Below are 18132 nucleotides of genomic sequence, written 5' to 3' on the forward strand. Positions count from 1 at the left end.
TGCCTCGAATAAAACTTTAATAACAAAACATTAAAAGTCCTTCAATATTCTTTCTGTCAATTAATAAAGTGTAGTAATAATTTTTATTTTCAACTCGTAATAACTAAGAAATAAAAACACATTAATGTATTACCTGTGGTTATTTCTTTATGTAGGCGCTTGAGATGTTACCTAACGTAAGAGTAGAAGTAGACTTTTGCAATTTAAGTAAAACAATCAAAGTAGCTTTAACTTTTATTAACAATTACTATGTAAAAAATCTGTCATTGGTGAAGTAAAAACCACATCGCTGAACTTCACATTTAAACCCTCTCTTTGCGGTGTGCAACACATTAAACCTACAAAATAGGTGTCATTTAAGGGGAATGGGCATAATCTAAGAAGTAACCACGATTTTTTATTAGTTGAGTATTTAATGCACACTGTATCCTCAATTTTACTGAGACGAATCCAAAATTTTTTGGGATCTCCGGTAAAAGCACCTGCGAAATAATAAATAAAACTTACATATAAATTTTTCCTTTTTAGTCTGGAAACGTTTACATTCCAACGTTTTAATTTTTTTTGAAGTTATACTTCTTTAGGCGCGTTATGAAAAATTGATTAGAGTGAAATTTTACGATGCGCGTGCACCGTGACACAAAATTAGCAGAATGAAGTTGCCCACGGAAGATGCTACGGCATTGGACATAATTTTTTAAAAACAACATTCGAATTTTACCTAATAGAATTTATGTTACACTTAATGTAAGAGAATAATAATAAATATTTATTTATTTAATTTTCCAAATGTAAACTGAACTTTATTGACTATAATGACTCCTTTTCCAGTCTTTGATTATTTAATTGTAATTAATTATTTGCACGCAATCAAAAACAATTTTTAATAATGCCAAAGAAGTATAACTTCTTACGAGTGTACAGATTACAGAAGTACACGCACCCTTTTTTTTTGTAAATATTAAACATTTATGTAAATTGTCAAAAGTCGTTACCAGTCGCCCAATCAGATACTTCATTTGTTAACACACTGCCAATCATTGGCTGGCCATCATTATATTCCATTCCAGTTTTAAGCCAATGTTTCTCATCCAGATATATCATAAGACCGGCTTGATCATATAATTGTGAAAAATCTGCTTCTATGCAGGCCTGTAATTGATATACCTTCTTTACTACGGTATAAATTAAAATAAATTCTTGCGTTTATATAAAATTTTTTAAATATATTATTGCTCTTTACCACATACTTCAAGTAAGTTCATTAAACTACAAATACTATTTTTCATGTTACCACTGCGAAATCAAATTCAAAATCATTTATTTATATAGGTAACACAATGTACACTTATGAACGACAAAAAAGAAATATAAATAAGATGCTAAAAATTTTACATTTACTGCCAGGTCTCTAATCAAGGGCGTAGAACGAAAGAGAACTAGCACGATCTTTACTCAGATTTAGTTTTTATGACATTTTCTTTTTAAAAAATGGGGCACGTGGGTTATCTCTTATCTATATATTTATCCGATTTTGGTTGTTAATGTTTGTTAAACTTGGAAACGAATATATTATGGACTACACCTAAGTACACTACACAAAGTAGTCATCTATTCTCTATAGTCTATGACGTATCATACTTGTAAACACAAACAACAAGTTTCTTTCATGTTAATTATCATTCTGTGATTTGTGTTATTATGCACACAATATACATTAACTCTCCGAAAAAATAAAATCGAAGAGAGTATAAGGATTAGACGGCGAAAACATATTTTTGTAAGCGTGCTGCCTCAAAATCGAGTAGACTAATCTATATTCTATAACCGTTTGGCGTCATGTAACTGACGTATAAAAATAAATATTTTCAATATGTCTTTAATGGATTTTATGATGAATTAATAATATTTTACAAGTTTTTTACTACGTAACCATTTTAAAACCATGTTTTATACAGATTATTCTCAATAAGATATTTTTAATTCTATCGAATAGCTTTTTGCGATTCGCATGTCAATGTTTATAAGATTGACAGTGTCAATGCGTGTGACTGTGGTCTGTACTCTGTGAGCGGTTAGAACTCTTTTGGAGAAGTCAAGTGTCTGACTCTGGTGTCAACTGTCATCTGCGCACGCCTCAATCCTCGCCGCTAGTATACGCGTTTTTAAGGTGACACACGTCACACAGGCGAAAAAGGTCGTCGAATTCCTCATTCTAAATTGAAAATTCTAATAATTCATTTCCCAGTCGTTTGCTGCTTTGCATTATTTTTGTAATGATTTCAAATTCAATATGTAATTTCTTGCCATAGCAGTTTGTATTAAAATAATAAGAACCAGAAATGGTGCAAATTGAGATAACCTATAAGATGACCGTATGATTAGAATAATTTCTTCGAACGGTGGACCAGAATTCATTAGAAACATTTTTGAGATTATGCGGAAAATTGATACAAATTACAAATATATATTTGCGTGCCCCGTGTTAGGCTGCGTGGATGAAATTATTAAAACAATTGTTATTTGCTGTAAAAACTCGTGAAAAGATTTCTAAAATATATTTTACGTAGAAAATATAAAGGTTATTTTTAAAATGAGTAATAACTTGTAAAATTATGCGTTTCTAGTAGTACATACTATATTTTAGTTTCCCAAAAGTTAGGGATTCCTGCAAACAATGAAATTACTTTAATATGCATCGGATGGCAAATTTTTATTTAAGAAAATAGCTGGATTTTTACTTTAAGTAAAACTAACGCGTGTAAACTAGGATAAACATTTATATTTACATAGTATATTATAATTAACACCCTGGGCAAAAGATAACTAAGTATGCGACAAAACCATTTACGATAACTCAACGTAATAAATCCTCGGACTCACCTGAAATGTGAAATCATCTTTAATATCAATGCCATACAAATGTCCTGTATTAAAATGAAATTTATACCATGTTTCTTGCCAGAAATCTGTTTTGTTGTCTGTCGATACTTTAAGCACATTGTCACATAAATTCCAGTTACTTGGTTCATTTAACCATTGAAAATCATTTAATTTAATTGTATTAAATTGCTCAGATTGCATTATTATTGAGTCTTGAACACGTAACGATTTTATCAACGACTTTATTATCACACTGAAATCTTAGATTCTTGTTGAATAGTACTTTTGTGTCATAGATGATTCTGACATCTGACAGATCTTAGAAGTCTATCTGAACCGTAGATCAAAATGCAACTGTGCTTAAATTATTCATAAAAAGTGATGGAACTAGAACATTCATCTAATTCTAGACTTGGGAATGTTGTCTAAAATCTCTTTCTATTGACATACAAAATATGCAAAATAAAAAAAGTATTAAATAATAACATTTATTTCTAATCTTCTGATTGATCACTAGTTTCGTCATCATCATCATCGTCATCGCCTTCATCAACCTCATCCTCCCACTGTTCGTCTGCACTGGAGTCTGCTTTTTCAATTTCCATCTCTTCATCTGATGATGTATCTAAACATAATGTTGAATTATAATCTACTTCTGACTTAGCCAATTATAGCTATATTTAGCTAATTATATTAAAATTATACTATCAGAGGTTTAAATAAAATATATTATGTAATGGCATAAAATCATACTGTGTATTTTTAATATAATATATTGTGTCAATAATAATAAGTTATTTACTCAAAATTTATCAAAATTTAATGGATTAATAGCTATACTTTAAAAGCTTTACCTTGATAATCCAAGATGGGAGCATGATTTGAGACATCCTTAGTTTTATTACGCTGCACTACTGTAAGGTCTATTCTTCCTTTTAAATTTAATAACTGGCATAAATGTGACCTCCTATAAAAATTTACAAATAATTATACAATGATATTTTTTTTAAATAAATAAATATAAGGAAGTAAGTAAGTAGTTATGGGTTTGATTACCAGACAAACAATTTCTTTAGGACCACAGTCCCTATGACTTAATTACCAAAAGAAAAAATCTACCTGTGTGTAAATATAGCTAATAGCTGTGTGATCTGGTTGGCTGTCCTCGCATTGATTGATGCTAGGAGTAATGCCGAATGGGACTTTATTAACGCGTTCAACCAAGTACATGCAGCCGCACATCTGTAAATAATAATATTATATAAAAGATGTACTTTAAAATAGAGCATAAGACAAGTTGCAATATTTTTTGTTGTATTGTAAACTTCAACAGAGCACAAATATCATTTGTATAGTAAGTATATATCCGTATAAAATATAGTATAGAGTAGTGAAAGATATTTTTTAAACAATATTGTCTGTTAGAAAATCTAATAATGAGGTTATCACTAATGAAATAGTGTAAATTATACACTAGAAGGTTTAGATAAAAAAGGGTACATACTGGCTCGTCTTTCTTGTGGCCATCTCCAGTATGCTGTCTAACAACATAGGTACATACTCAGCTGGCAGTGATGCAATCGTGTTGAAGGCCACTGCTGGGTCATCTTTTTGTAACACTGTTAATATTAACCTACAAGAAAAATAAATTTAACAAACAGTACAATACATTACATAATGTTAAAAGTTTACATTGCACAGGTTCAAGCCTATACAGCATTAACTGGTGTTACCATAATCAGATAATTAGTTATCCCGGAACGCATCTGGTTTTCAGAAATACCATTGCATTAGCACTACTATTAGGAATTTCCTACTACAAGATCCACCACACATTGTGTAGCTTTGATACTTAAAGATATTTGAATCTGGTATTAAATTTGTGTATTTACCCTTTATCATCAGAATGCAGTCCCTGCATTAGTAACGTAGTAAGGTTCTGATTAACTGGTGCTTTGCTTCTGCTGTTTAAATCTAACGCTAGGTTCTGTAATCTCGCTTCCATTGTCACCTCAGTCTAGAATAAGATAATAAAAATCTCCTTATTATGGAAAAGCCGAAAGTCAAATGTTTATTTGCTTTTACATTTACATATTTCCCAATCTGATGGATATATGAATTTCTAAATGTAAAAGTTAAATTAAAGTATATGATACTAGAAATTCATAATTTGATTAGACCTATTTTTTAATAGTGTAAGAGCAGTGTTGGCCTAGTAGCCAAGTGTGAACTCGTCAACCATGGGGCAGTTCATTCAAATCACAGCTCCAACAATGGACTATATTTTGTATGTGCACAATTATCACGAACACTGAAGGGAAATATTGAGTGGATACAAATTATTTTGTTAATTTATTTATTAAATAGATATATATTAATGTGTAAGGCTGTGACTTACAGTGCCGCCAGCTGTCGGCCTTTTTCTGCTAACTCCACCCATTGGCTCCACATATGTAATATCGTTATTTGTACTTGATATATCTTTTGTTGTATCATTTGATTTTTGAACCTTTTTCTCATTGTCACCACGTATTAGGATTTGTGTCTTTGTACTTAAGTCTGGTGTCTGAAAATAATATAGATAATATACAATATAACCCTATATAACGACACTCAAGGGACTGTGAATATTTTGACGTGACAAAGAGTCGTCGTTAAATGGAAAGAATAATCTGTATTAGAAAAAGAAAAAGTTTAGTTCAGACTAGTGTTAGTAATTACTTAAAAACTATTCTTATTTGAACGCTATTGTGTATAGGCTGTTAATTTCGTCTGACGTCTTTTGGTGCTTTTTAAGAATAATATGATAACATATAGATATCCATGACTCCTACTAACAACAGTCTGTCTATATATGCAAGGAATTCGAATTTGTAAAGAAAAGAACGGATTTCATAGAAAAATCGGTATGTATGATGGCTAAGACAATAAAGCGAAAAAAGAACGTACACAGCTCCACAGTTTTAACTAAATTCGGCAACTTTATTAATAAATTGTTGCCGTTATTGAGGGTAGGTGTAATGCTATGTAGAGTGTATCATTGTATAGTAACAAACTAAACAAACCAAAGCTGAGTGATTTAGACGCTTTAGGAGGTTTGTCGTTAAATCCAGGGATGTTACATGGAATTTACCCGATATATATATATAATAATATGTAGACATACCACTTTTTCAAAAAGAAGCACAGGACCATTTTTATAACCCAATAATAAATCTCCATTATTGGGTAGCTGACAACATGTTAAAGGTAGCGGACTTGCATCTGGAGTACTAACTTGGATAGTCACTGATGGCTTAATAGGTTTTGTTGTTGAGCTGAAATATAGTGAAAATGATTAGATAACTAGGTATTATATCTCCACCTGCACTACACTACTACAGGAACTTGAGACAAATAACTTTGAAACATGTGTGACCCACTAAGGCTACACAAATTTGTATTGAATTAGTCACATAGTGTGAACTAATGTAATTCCCATACAAATTTGCTTGCCTAAGTGGTCACCATGTTTGAAAGGGATTTATGTTGGGTCTCATGTTTTTTGCTTATGTAACACAACAATAACATCATTTAATAATTTTTTCATTAAGTTAAGTAAAAAAAATGACAATTGCATTTTTTTTTATGTTTGTATTCAAAATCTGTCTTTCTGTAATAATTTTTTTTACAGAAATACTCTTAATAATCCCAACTCTTTAATAATATCAAACATAATATTTTTCATTTTATATTAAAAATACACACCCATTTAGCATATGTCCATAATAATGAACAACACCACTTCTGGTTGCAGCAACAAGTGATAGTTTTGTTCCTTCACCATCAGACTTGATATTAACATCTACAAACTTAGGAGCATCTTCTAGAACAAAATTATATGTTGGAGTTGGTGTAACTACGATTTCTTTTTTCCGTTTTTTGTTCGAGGGTGTTGAATCACCATTTTGTAGTGGTTCTTCTTTAATTGTTACATCCCAGAAGGATAGTAGTCTCTCTTCTCTATAAAACAAAAAAATAATAAAGCTCTTGACTTGGTATTAAGGAAAATATAAAAAAAAATAAGGTTCCCTTGGAAATCTACTTTTAAACAAAAGTTTTGGTAGCACAAGGTTCTAGGTTTGAGTTTAGAGAGATCACAATTTGTGAATATGATTATAGAAAAACTAAATATTAGGCATGCACATTTTGAATGATATAGGACCCTTTTTTATCGCTATTTCAGTATCTGTTATGGATCAGAAAAGTATCTCATAAAAATAACATCTTAACTTATCTGAGTAAAAGATTTAAATACTTACTGTGACCCTTCTATTAGCCAGCTAGTATTTCCCAGTGTAGTAACAGTCAATATAGCTTTATCTGACACAGTGTGACTTAGTGATTGAATAATGGTGGCATTTGAATTTTCTAATCTCCATATATTTGTCTTAACTGATGCTACAATAATATATTTAATAGATGAATCCTGTAAGATAAGGTAAGTAGGTTTATCTATAATGTCCCTTTTATAACATAATTTATAATCCAAGCATAATTAGATATTCCATGACTTTAAGGCTTAAGACTTATATCAACTATTAATGTACTTTTACATTTATGCTATTGAAATCAAAAATTTTAAACACAAAAGATAAAGAAAGAGAGTGAGTTGTGTTACCTATAGATAATTTAAAAACACTTTCTAAGATCCTTACCTGGTTGTGTGGCACTATCTTAATACCTGAAGCTTTATTAACTTGTTTTAACTTAGTCCTCATAGATACATTGTAAGTGTGCTTCACTGAAGACATTCCAAGGTCCCACTCAATAACATGACTATCAACAGAGCAACTGAAAAGGCCATATTTTCTATGCCAATCCAAGGATTGTATTTTTTTTGTTTGTTTCTCATTTTCTAATACAGTTTCAACGTTTGCTTGACTCACGGAATATAAAAGTATCTTTCCGTAAATTGTGCCCAATGCGACGCATTGTGAAGTTTGTCCAGAGATAGATTTTCTAGCGCCTTTTTTTGGACTCTGCAAAGGTTATGTTGTTATTGTTTACATCACAAATAAAGTAAATTCTGAAAAATAAACTACTACAACTAGATGTAGCTGAGTAGTAAATAGTCTTTGTTGAAATCCGAATAACTTTAATTATATTTCGACATAAGAACCACGTGTTATTGACTTACCAAACTGTTATTTACTTCTACCCACTGTAAACAAGTCGGTGAAGCCTTTAAATGGAAATCTGGAGTATATTCCTGTTTTAGAACATTTGTTTCTGTATCCCATATTCTTAATCTACCGTCATTGGTAATTAATGAAAAATATTTTCCATCTTCAGAAAACGCGGCCTCTGCCATCTTTAACTTCTACAATTAATTTTGACTTTGATTAAAGATCAACTAATTTGGCATATTTTACTGGGCACTAGCTGTCAAAAGATTTTACAAATCAGACGTTTCACTTAACGCCGTTTTCTTATTGTGTAAATAGTTGATTGTCATTTGTTGCAGTTTTTGTATTTCACGTTTTAATTAAAAAACTTGAAGGTCGTAACCTTACACCAGAAAATTTATAGTAAATCTGTGGAATATATGAATAAATCCTTTATTATTGTTATAATTTGATATTCTTTTTTTATTACTGGTAATGAAATCTTTCCTTCCACAGACACAAAAAAAAATTGTATTAACCAATCAAATTACGAATTCGATTATTCCGTTTGGGATTCTGTATTTTCATTGGTGCATATTGTTACAGTGATGCCATACAAATATTGCAACAAAGGTGATCAAAATAAAATTAAGAAGAAAACATTCTTTTTTGGTTTCGTATTGTGTGTTGTCGCCTGCGGTTCCGTCATCCGTGTCTATTCGCGATCAAGGCGATTCGCGTACGACTTACGAATGTAGATTTTAGATTTATTTATTTTAATATCACGCTCTCGTTCCACTTTTTGTTATTTTTTAGTTTTATCGTACTATAATGTGCTGTGTTAGTTGGAATTTATTTATGTGAAACAAAGGCTGTGAGTGTCGAAACGAAAGCAAACGTTGATTATTATGATGTCACTGCTATTAGATCCTTGAATAATGAGTGTTAATGTTAAAAACGTTTCTAGTCCTGTATCTGAAGGGCAGAGTAGTGTTTTGGAAGTGGCTGAAAAAGAAAGTGAAGTGACTTCAAAGGAAAATGTTGAGGAAGGTCAGTGTTCAGAGCCCTCAACACCTAAACCTCATCCAATGGCGTTCACAGTTGATTTCGGTGAGACGAAACGGTTTGATAATCGTAGACTCGAAGAGTTAGCGAAAAAATCTCAAGCTCGGCATCAGAGGGTTCAATCTATGTCTGCTAGTGCACCTAAGCCAAGTCCCATATCACAAAGAATGTCCATGAGCGCTAAACTACCTCGTAAGGCACAAGGTTATAATTCTGAAGGCTATTTTTCCTCAGATCAAGAAGATGGTCTGTCTACTTCTCTTAAGCTCCGAAGCAGTCCATTAGCTCAAACAGACAATCCAATTCAAAGACAAGATAAATCACCTGTTGAGTTCCAGCCAAAACGTACGTCCAAAAGTCCAATAGTTGATAGTATCATGTCGAGAAGTGAAAACTTTACTACTCGGCCCACACTTAACTTACCACTCAAAATCAGTTCCTATAGAGACGTCCAGAAAAGTCCCAGCTATTCTAATTTGAATTTCTTTAGGCATCCTATGACTGATATATTAGATCAAAGTCCGGATGGAGTAATGCTTGTTGATATTTCAAGTCCTGAATTAGATATCTTAACTCCAGATAATGGTTTATCAACACCAGAACTGTCTAGAAGTCCAGTGTCCCATAAATTGAGAGCATCTTCTGAAACCCCTGATCTGTTCAAAAAATGTCCTCCTAAACCACAGGTATTGTTCATTGATGATGAGGATGACAGGCAGTCTAATAATTCATCTACTGGTACATACACAATAGAAGGTGATAATTATACAGAGGAGCAAAAAGCAAGAATGAGTATAGATAGAACTTTTGGAACAGACCTCTTCAAACATACCATAGATGAAACTTTGAAAAGAAAAAACATAGAAAATGATCCAGAACTTATATTTGATTTTTCCAAACCCATCACAACTGCGGAACCAAAACATGATCTATGTCTTCATAATGCACTTCCTATGACCAAGAAGGAATCGCCTAGCATGGTATCAAAAGACAAAAATGTCTTGGAAATATCTTGTTGCTATGAATCTCCATCTGAAAGTGATTTAGCTGCTCAAACATCAAAACAAATTAAGTCAACACGTAGTTATTTAGAGAAAATTAAAAACAGAGTAAGAACCATAACAGAAAAGACATTTCCAAAGTCTCCACCAAGATATGGAGATGGAGATTTTGGTATGTTTACTTCTGTTACAACATCTGGTGTCTTAAGTTCAAAATATCCTATAAATGTAGAAATTCCTGTGAGAAGGCGTTGTAGTCTAACAAAATCAGAAATTGATAAAACAGACTACATTCATAGGCTATCCAGAGAATCATCTGTGCCTGTATCCTTACCGAGCACAAAAAATGTACTAGAAGATGCTAAATTCGAAAGTACAGCATTAAGAAATGCCCAAAAAGCCATGAGAGAAGAGAATCCAGACTTAACACCAGAAGAAATTGTTAATAGATTATCATATTTAAGTCTAAATAGGTGTAAAGGTGATAAAACATGGATTCAGCATTGGGCGGACAGTGTTCAAAACTACAATACAAATACGTTAGGCAAGGAGGCAGGGGATTTAAACAGTACCTTTATGGTAGAAGACCGGCCTCCAATCAGTCCAAGACTGCTTCCTACAAAATGTAAGTTAATGTTAGATTAATTGTAGTAGTAGAGTTCCAAGCATCCATAGTAATTATAGTTAGGTAAAATGAATCCTATTGCTTTTTTTTTGTATATAATTACTGTATGTTCATGGAAACATATTTAGTTTGTTTTTGTCTGTTCTCGCTAATTGTTCAGGGTTACCATTAGGTCACGGTTTGTGACCTGATTTTGAAAGGAAAATTGTGTATTTCACAGAAATATAGCACACATAATAAATGAGGAATAGTTTATAAATATTATTATTGTATGTTGTATAAGAACCTTTTTGTTTTAACTGGATAGTTAAAAAATGTAATGAATTTGAAAGTCAAAGATAAATGACATAAAAACTAAATAATCTTTTGAGTTGAATCCGCGCATAATTTGGACAATATTCGATCTGGATTGATTAAGAATTTATATTTATTATTAAATTAAAGAGTTTGCTGTTCTTTGTGTAGATACTGTTATATGGAAGGTGAAATTTGTTTCTATAATTAATTAGACTAATTTTCAGCCCGCAGCCCGCATGGCGGCACTCCCACAAAGATACCAAGCCCTGTCGGGACCCTACTACACCGCAGGACACCGGTAAGCAAACTCTATTTTTTTTTATATTTCACCTTTTTTTTTAATTCCTTCAAATTACGGATGTACATTTGTGTTTACTTTAGAAAGTGGAATTCATTCCGATTTTAATCGGTGTATACTGGAGATATATGAAAAGGTCATCAAATAATATATAATCCAGTTATATAAATTATGTGTAAGTCGGTAAAAAAATATGAAGGCATTGTCTTATTGTTTTTTAGCTTTCTGTAACCATCCGTTTCGTTTGCGTAATTTTAAACATGTTTAATACAGAACTGAAGGATTTTGTAATAATCCACAAGGTTTATTTATATTTTACAATTAGAAATATTTTAGGCAAACTTATTTCGTAAGGAAGCGCTCGCAAATATTTTAATACGTTAGATAATTAATTTAACGTGAAAGTGAGTCGTGGTTTACTTCGCTAATTAAGTTAGGTGTTTGTTTTTTTAGGTTAAGTATGTTAACATTAGCGTGGTATCAAACCCAATTATAAGAAATCCTACAAGTGTTGTTGCCAAATTTTTCATATACATTTGAACAAGCTTCACTGTAATGGTTTCTAATTATGAATAATTAATTTTGCGTAATGCGTTGATGTGAGAAATCATCTTTTAATAAGTGTGTGTTCTACAACTGAATAAATCTTTGATATAATGTAAATAACCTTGAAATATAATATTTTATGTCTGACACAATGATGACGTGGTTGCCAGGTGTTTTAATGTAAAGTGGTATTATAATATTATAGCGCAGTATTGGATTCAGCGTGCGACTCTTATTCCTAAGGTCGTAGGTTCGATTCCCAGCTGTGCACCAATGGACTTTGCACGCATTTAACATTCGCTCAAACGGTGAAGGAAAACATCGTGAGGAAACCTTAGACCCAATATGTCGACGGCGAGTGTCTATTAGCGGCCTATTAGATTGACAAATGATCATGTAACAGATACAGAAATCTGAGGCCCAGACCTAAAAAGGTTGTAGCGCCACTGATTTATTTGTTTTATTATAATAGTTATTACCAAAGCACCTTTGAATTGATTCATATGGCCAATAAAAAGGCCAACCACCAACCAATTCGACTTAGGGTCCTTCAAGAAAGAGGCGTATAAATTCTTAAAAGGCCGGCAACACAATTGCGAAACCTCTGGCATTGAGAGTGTACATAGGCGGTACACGGTATCACTAATCAGGTGAGCCTCTTGCCCGTTTACCACGTTATATAAAAAAATGTTTTTTTTTTTTAATTTTGATATTGAGAAGTATTGTAGTATTCCACTTAAACAGCCCACGAGTGGAGATAGACCGTCCATGACCCAATTGATAAATTGTGTCGACACGGACTGTCGCTCTCTGTCAGATTTAAGTTTTTAATGTTTTTATAGCATTTTAATCATGCTTTCATAGTAGTAGGGAAATACTCCGAATTCTGTGTGAATCAGTTTTTAATAATAGACTTTATTAGCATCAGAAACAATACCACCAAACAAATAATACATGTGTATATACAAAAAGGTTACATCCATTAGTTACTTATAATTTATTGAATATTTATATACATTTTTACACAGAATTATAAAAGTTTGTATTACGTGAGTTAATGTTTGATGAGCCTGATGTTAAGTGATAACGCCGCCCATGGACACTCAATGCCAGAGGGCGAGGGCATTGCCGGCTTTTTAAGAATGGGTATGCTCAGTTTTTGATGGACCCTAAGTCGAATTGGTACGGATATTCTTTAGTCGGTAGCTGGTTCCACATAGTGGTGGTGCGCGGTATAAAACTGCCTTAAAAACGCTCACTTTTGGAACAACGGAAGATCCTAAACCATAAAACGATAAAGGCCACCAAAGAATGAAAACAAGTTCACTTATGAACGTCAGATCATAAGTTCGTAGAGCGGGCAAGAAGAACTGGCAAGACACTCTCCTCAGCTCTTTTTAATCGCTAAATTTTGAGTCATACAAATTGTTTGAACTGGAGCAAGTCAATCCCAAGATTCATTTAAATATTCGTCAAAGTCGCCAGAATTATAAGAGAATACACTTTGATAATTTACGATTATTTTTTATCAGTATTTGTTTATTTACGTGAATATAAAACCTCTAAAACTATTAACAACGTAATGTTTCGATTATGAGGTCATATTAAGCCTTTAAAAAATATATTTTAGGTCGTTGCTGATACGGAGAGTTTGAAAATGTTCACGATGTTTGTGCCGTTAACACAGGAATAGTTTTTATGTGTTTATTTTTATCTGCTATTTTTTTAGAATAAATTCTTTGATTGTATTGCGTTTCTATGTAGCATAGAGGTAGATTGGTACTCTAGGTCATTAACGAGTGGGCAATACAGATTAAGAGTTGTTTAAAGCATCCACCAATGTGTCATAAGCAGACACATTTCTGCTTTTTTGATATCTTTTCTTTATGGGCAAGGTGATCTGGCCTTAATAATTTCTTTGGCTTGTTCCCGGACTATATTGTCGTCGGCGATATTAAATAATGTGTCTGAGCAGTGTTGGCCCAGTGGCTTCAGCGTGCGACTCTCATCCCTGAGGTCGTAGGTTTGAACCTACGACCTCAGGGATGAGAGTCGGCTGTGCACCAATGGACTTTCTATGTGCTCGAACGGTGAAGGAAAACATCTTGAAACCGGCTTGCATATGACCGAAAACGTCGACGGCGTGTCAGGCACAGAAGGCTGATCACCTACTTGACTATTAGATTGACAAATTATCATGAAACAGATGATGAGGCCCAGACCTAATAAGGTTGTAGTGCCATTGATCTTTTTTTATTAATTTAAATGTTTGGTCTAAAGGTCAGTACTCACATACGGTATTACTCGATAGTTTTACTCGAAGTCGAGTAAAAATCAACGTGTGGACCGCAAAACTCACAGCTCGAAAGCTCGCACCGAGCCGGCTCGATGGAATTAAATGAAAGTAATTTCCTTCGAACCTACTCGAAGCGAGCCATCAATCTTGACTCGAACGTGTGTACGTGACTGCGAGTGGCGCGAGGCGAGCGTCAGTCTGGTATTGTTTATCGTGATTGAAACACGTGTTTTTAAGAGAAATGGATTTGCGAGTTTATTCCAAAAGCGCTATAGAAGACGTGTGAGTGTTTATGGAATGTCAAGTCCAAAGATTACTCCCACAAAAATAACAAAAATGAATGTTATGATAAATTACTAGCTGGGCTTAACGTTTTTCTTTTCATTTCCTTTGATTTTCTTATAAAGTACTGTGAGACTTGCTAAATACAGCCACCGTCTCCTTTGTTGCACAGACATCCTGGCTCGAACGGTTCGGTGAATACTGAACGGCGCGCCTCACTCGATAGATCAATGCTCAATGTGTGGACAAAAGCCCATGCCATGGGTTTTACTCGACAGTTTAGCTCGATCGAGTAATACCGTATGTGAGTACTGACCTTAAGAAGGAGTGGTGTGTTGCAATTATTCTTAGATGCGCAAGTGTTTATTGCATTTACAGAATGTAATTGGTGCTCTGTAAGTTACTTAAATCAAGCATTGTCTTTAAATGTATTAATAATAATTTTAAGCTTTTTAGTTTTTATTTTAGTACCACGGTCATGTCTACGGCTACTAGTGGTTTTTAATATGGAATTTGAATCTACCATTAGGAAAGATTTTGCACCCAATATTTTCACTTGTTCATAATTGGTAAATTAAATCTGGTTTACACTTATGTAATTTAAATACATGTTGACGTGTATATGCTTTATAGCCATCATGATCACGGGTTGATAAATCTTAAATTAAAGCCTTGAAAAGCGATGATTCTCTTAATGACGCATCAATCATAGTTGACAGTAAATTTGACGTTTTACATTAAAGCGCGGTGCAACTGTGATGCAATACGTGAAACCTCCTTCGTCTAAAATGTTTTTTGTGCCATGCTCTAAAATTCTTATGTAGTTTTTGCATATAATTTTTTATATAAAAAATTTAATTGTGCACTTTAGTAACTAAATTATAGGTTTGAGGAAAAAGTTAACGAAACACAGTAAGTAAATTTTAAAATTAAATGATATGTAACTACAAAATTAAAATTTCAAGTAATTTTAATACATTTTCGAATAGCCACCTTAAAAATCAAATTTACCGTGGTTTCATTTGTTGAATTAGTTAGTATTTTAAGCCATAAAATACAACGGACAGATTCCAAAATGAGGAAAAGCATTGCACCTGAGGAAAGGATCGCAGGGGGGCGGGGAGGTAGTGGCGCGCGGTCGGCAGCAACCGCTTGTACGATGGTGGGTCCGACAGCTCTACACGGCAAAACTCGACCGCCTCAGAGGCTCACCTATGTTAATTAAAAATGGCCATGGACGTTGCCAAAAGTTGGTACGCTCTTTTCTTGAGTAGTGATAGAAAGACGAAACCATGGTTCCGTTTGATTGTCAACAGTATTTAGCCCAACACGTCATTATACTGCGCACGTTTCTCCAATCGCAGTTTTCACGTTAGTTGTACGAGTTGAGCTGTCAAAATCTAACATTGTTGACGTATAGTAATAGTTGACGAAACAATATACGTTATCTTTGTATCGTAATCGTAGCTAGAAATTATAGATAGTGTGAACAGAACAAAAAGTTATCATTAACACGATTCACGAAGTTTAACAATAGAATTAGCGTGCTATTTTTCACTGACCTTGCCCTGATATAAACTTGCGACCGAGCCAAATCATCTTTGTGAATTTGGATAGCGAGGTAAGTTTTGGTGTCAGCCTTTTCTGGGTTTGATTCCCGTCTAAGCAATAGACATGTTTTATCGATGCAATGCTATTCGGGAGAGTAAAGAGTTTTGGGCCACATAATTTTCTACTTTTCTACACATTTTAATGGGTGCGTTGCCGGCCTTTGAGGGTTATACGCTTTTATATGAAACTGAAGAACTTGGAATGCTATTTAAATTATTTATGTGGTTGAATTATCAAGTTAATTCTAACTGGAAACTGTAATGTAAATGTCGTATTTGTTCACCACTCACGTATATGACTTATACAGAATGCCAAGTGCGAAGTTCACAAAGGTTACTACGGGCTAATGTAATCTGTAATTTTTTTTTAAATTTTGTTGGTATAACATTGACACTGACATTTACATTGACACCCACAACAGAGGGATTTTTTTTTTTTAAAATTATTTATGAATGTGTCTGTGTCAACGCGATTAACTCATTAACTACTTAACTAATATCTGTATGGTTTTTACCAATAGTGTGCGGTCAAAATCTATTTTGACTAAAACGACCGAGGGAGGATTACAGGATTATATTTTGTAAAAATATTTCTTATAAATCGAGAGTTGGTTTTCGGAGCAATGCTACTAAACAACATGACATCATCTCAAATAAAATTGCCTACCAGACTCGTAATCATGCTTTATTTCACGTTTCCCATATCAACACCAACTATGCAAAAATCTCAGTTTTGTATCGCTCAGCCCAGACATACAACGACCACTATTTAAGCCTTGACTTGTTTAAGCTTTGGCGGAAGGAATATGCTTAAAAGGCGCATATCCATAGAGCTAAATCACCTGCATAATGATTTTTTTACCTTTTACTTTAGTAAAAAATATTTGAACTTGTATATCTATAGCTTCTTTATCTGTAGCTTTAGTATAATTGATTTTTGTTATAAATAATGTTAGAATACGAAATAAATAAATAAACAAATTTTCCTCGGGCCTTGAATTGGAAACTTTTAATAAGAGTGTTTAACTGAATTGTTTAGTTTTTTTATTTAAGATAATAAATAAAGTAGAAAAAGTTAACGGCTCCGCTCATTTTGATGAGATTGCAACAGAGACCGTTAAGAGGTCAACTTCACTGGAAATCATTGGAAAGTTAAATTCCGTTAATTCCAAAAGTACGTAGTTTACCAAATAATTAGTTCATGTTATACATGAGTTACCAATGCCGTGAAGATTGAGGTAAAAATCTACACTACAATACATCAAGTTTATGAAAATACAAATTATATTTGCGCAAGTTTTCGAGATTTTTCGCTCAGGCCACGCCTTAAAGTACCATAGTAAAAGTGAAATGCATGTTCCAGTCTGAATACCTACTCTCTTGCATAATTATCTTATTAATGTCTATCTACCGTTGAGTTGCTTATTGTCTCAGAATGAATCAAATGTCATGTCAAGTCAAAATCATTTTTTCATATAGGTAAGACAATGTACACTTATGAACGTCAAGAAATAAATATACATTAAATGCTTCTAATTTTACATTTACTGCCAGTTCTCAAATCAAATCAAGTAGTGAGTGAGTAGCTATCTATATACCATAGAAATTCAATTGAGTAATTAATAATAAAAGCCTTTAATTCAGATACATTTATACATACATTTACATTTAAATACGTTTCTATTTAAATCTTCTTTTAGTGTATCTGTATGCCCTTTTTTGGCCAAGGCCTCCTCCAAATCCCGCCATTCCTCTCTACAATGTGCCACTCTCTGCCATGTTTCAGTTGTCTCTTACAGTTTAGTACTTTTTTGCTCCACTTTTCTGTTCCTCTTGCCAAGTGTATTTCCACTTTAGTTTATTTTTTTAGTTGTTTTTCTTAAAGGTTTTCTTTATTTTGTCCATTCTTTTCTTCTCTATTATAAATCGTTCCATCGATCTTTGACATACCTGTAGCTTTGTATCTTTAATTAATTACATATACATAGATAAATACGTTATTAGCATGCTGAATGTTATGAAAGGGGATGAAGCGACTGTAGTAAGTGGAGATCTGTGATTACCTCGTAGAAAAAGGCGTGA

At 33.1% G+C, this 18132-nt stretch overlaps 3 protein-coding genes across 5 annotated transcripts in view; 1 reads left to right on the top strand and 2 right to left on the bottom strand.

Annotated features, from left to right (window-relative positions):
• Positions 1-221: 221 nt before the first annotated feature.
• LOC125052655 (regulation of enolase protein 1-like) lies at positions 222-3242 on the bottom strand. Its single transcript, XM_047653615.1, has 3 exons — positions 2884-3242; positions 996-1152; positions 222-482 (listed from the first exon to the last, which is right to left on the bottom strand). The coding sequence occupies exons 1-3, from the start codon at positions 3082-3084 to the stop codon at positions 238-240; spliced, it is 603 nt and encodes a 200-aa protein (XP_047509571.1). The 5' UTR covers positions 3085-3242; the 3' UTR covers positions 222-237.
• Positions 3243-3357: 115 nt separating this feature from the next.
• LOC125052653 (WD repeat-containing protein 43) lies at positions 3358-8263 on the bottom strand. Its single transcript, XM_047653613.1, has 11 exons — positions 8063-8263; positions 7581-7904; positions 7185-7351; positions 6631-6885; positions 6050-6200; positions 5282-5449; positions 4776-4900; positions 4388-4516; positions 4003-4125; positions 3738-3850; positions 3358-3508 (listed from the first exon to the last, which is right to left on the bottom strand). The coding sequence occupies exons 1-11, from the start codon at positions 8234-8236 to the stop codon at positions 3378-3380; spliced, it is 1860 nt and encodes a 619-aa protein (XP_047509569.1). The 5' UTR covers positions 8237-8263; the 3' UTR covers positions 3358-3377.
• Positions 8264-8685: 422 nt separating this feature from the next.
• LOC125052652 overlaps positions 8686-18132 on the top strand; it is a 38275-nt gene continuing 28828 nt past the window's right edge. For 2 of the 3 annotated variants that reach the window (XM_047653611.1, XM_047653612.1), the window contains exons 1-2: positions 8686-10721; positions 11243-11316. In XM_047653611.1, coding sequence (XP_047509567.1) covers positions 8969-10721; positions 11243-11316 — 1827 coding nt within the window. In that variant the 5' untranslated portion in view covers positions 8686-8968. The remainder of the gene's footprint in view (positions 10722-11242; positions 11317-18132) is intronic. The other variant, XR_007117470.1, reaches the window with a different exon arrangement.

This window comes from Pieris napi, chromosome 9, assembly GCF_905475465.1.
Source record: "Pieris napi chromosome 9, ilPieNapi1.2, whole genome shotgun sequence".
Classification (NCBI taxonomy): domain Eukaryota; kingdom Metazoa; phylum Arthropoda; class Insecta; order Lepidoptera; family Pieridae; genus Pieris; species Pieris napi.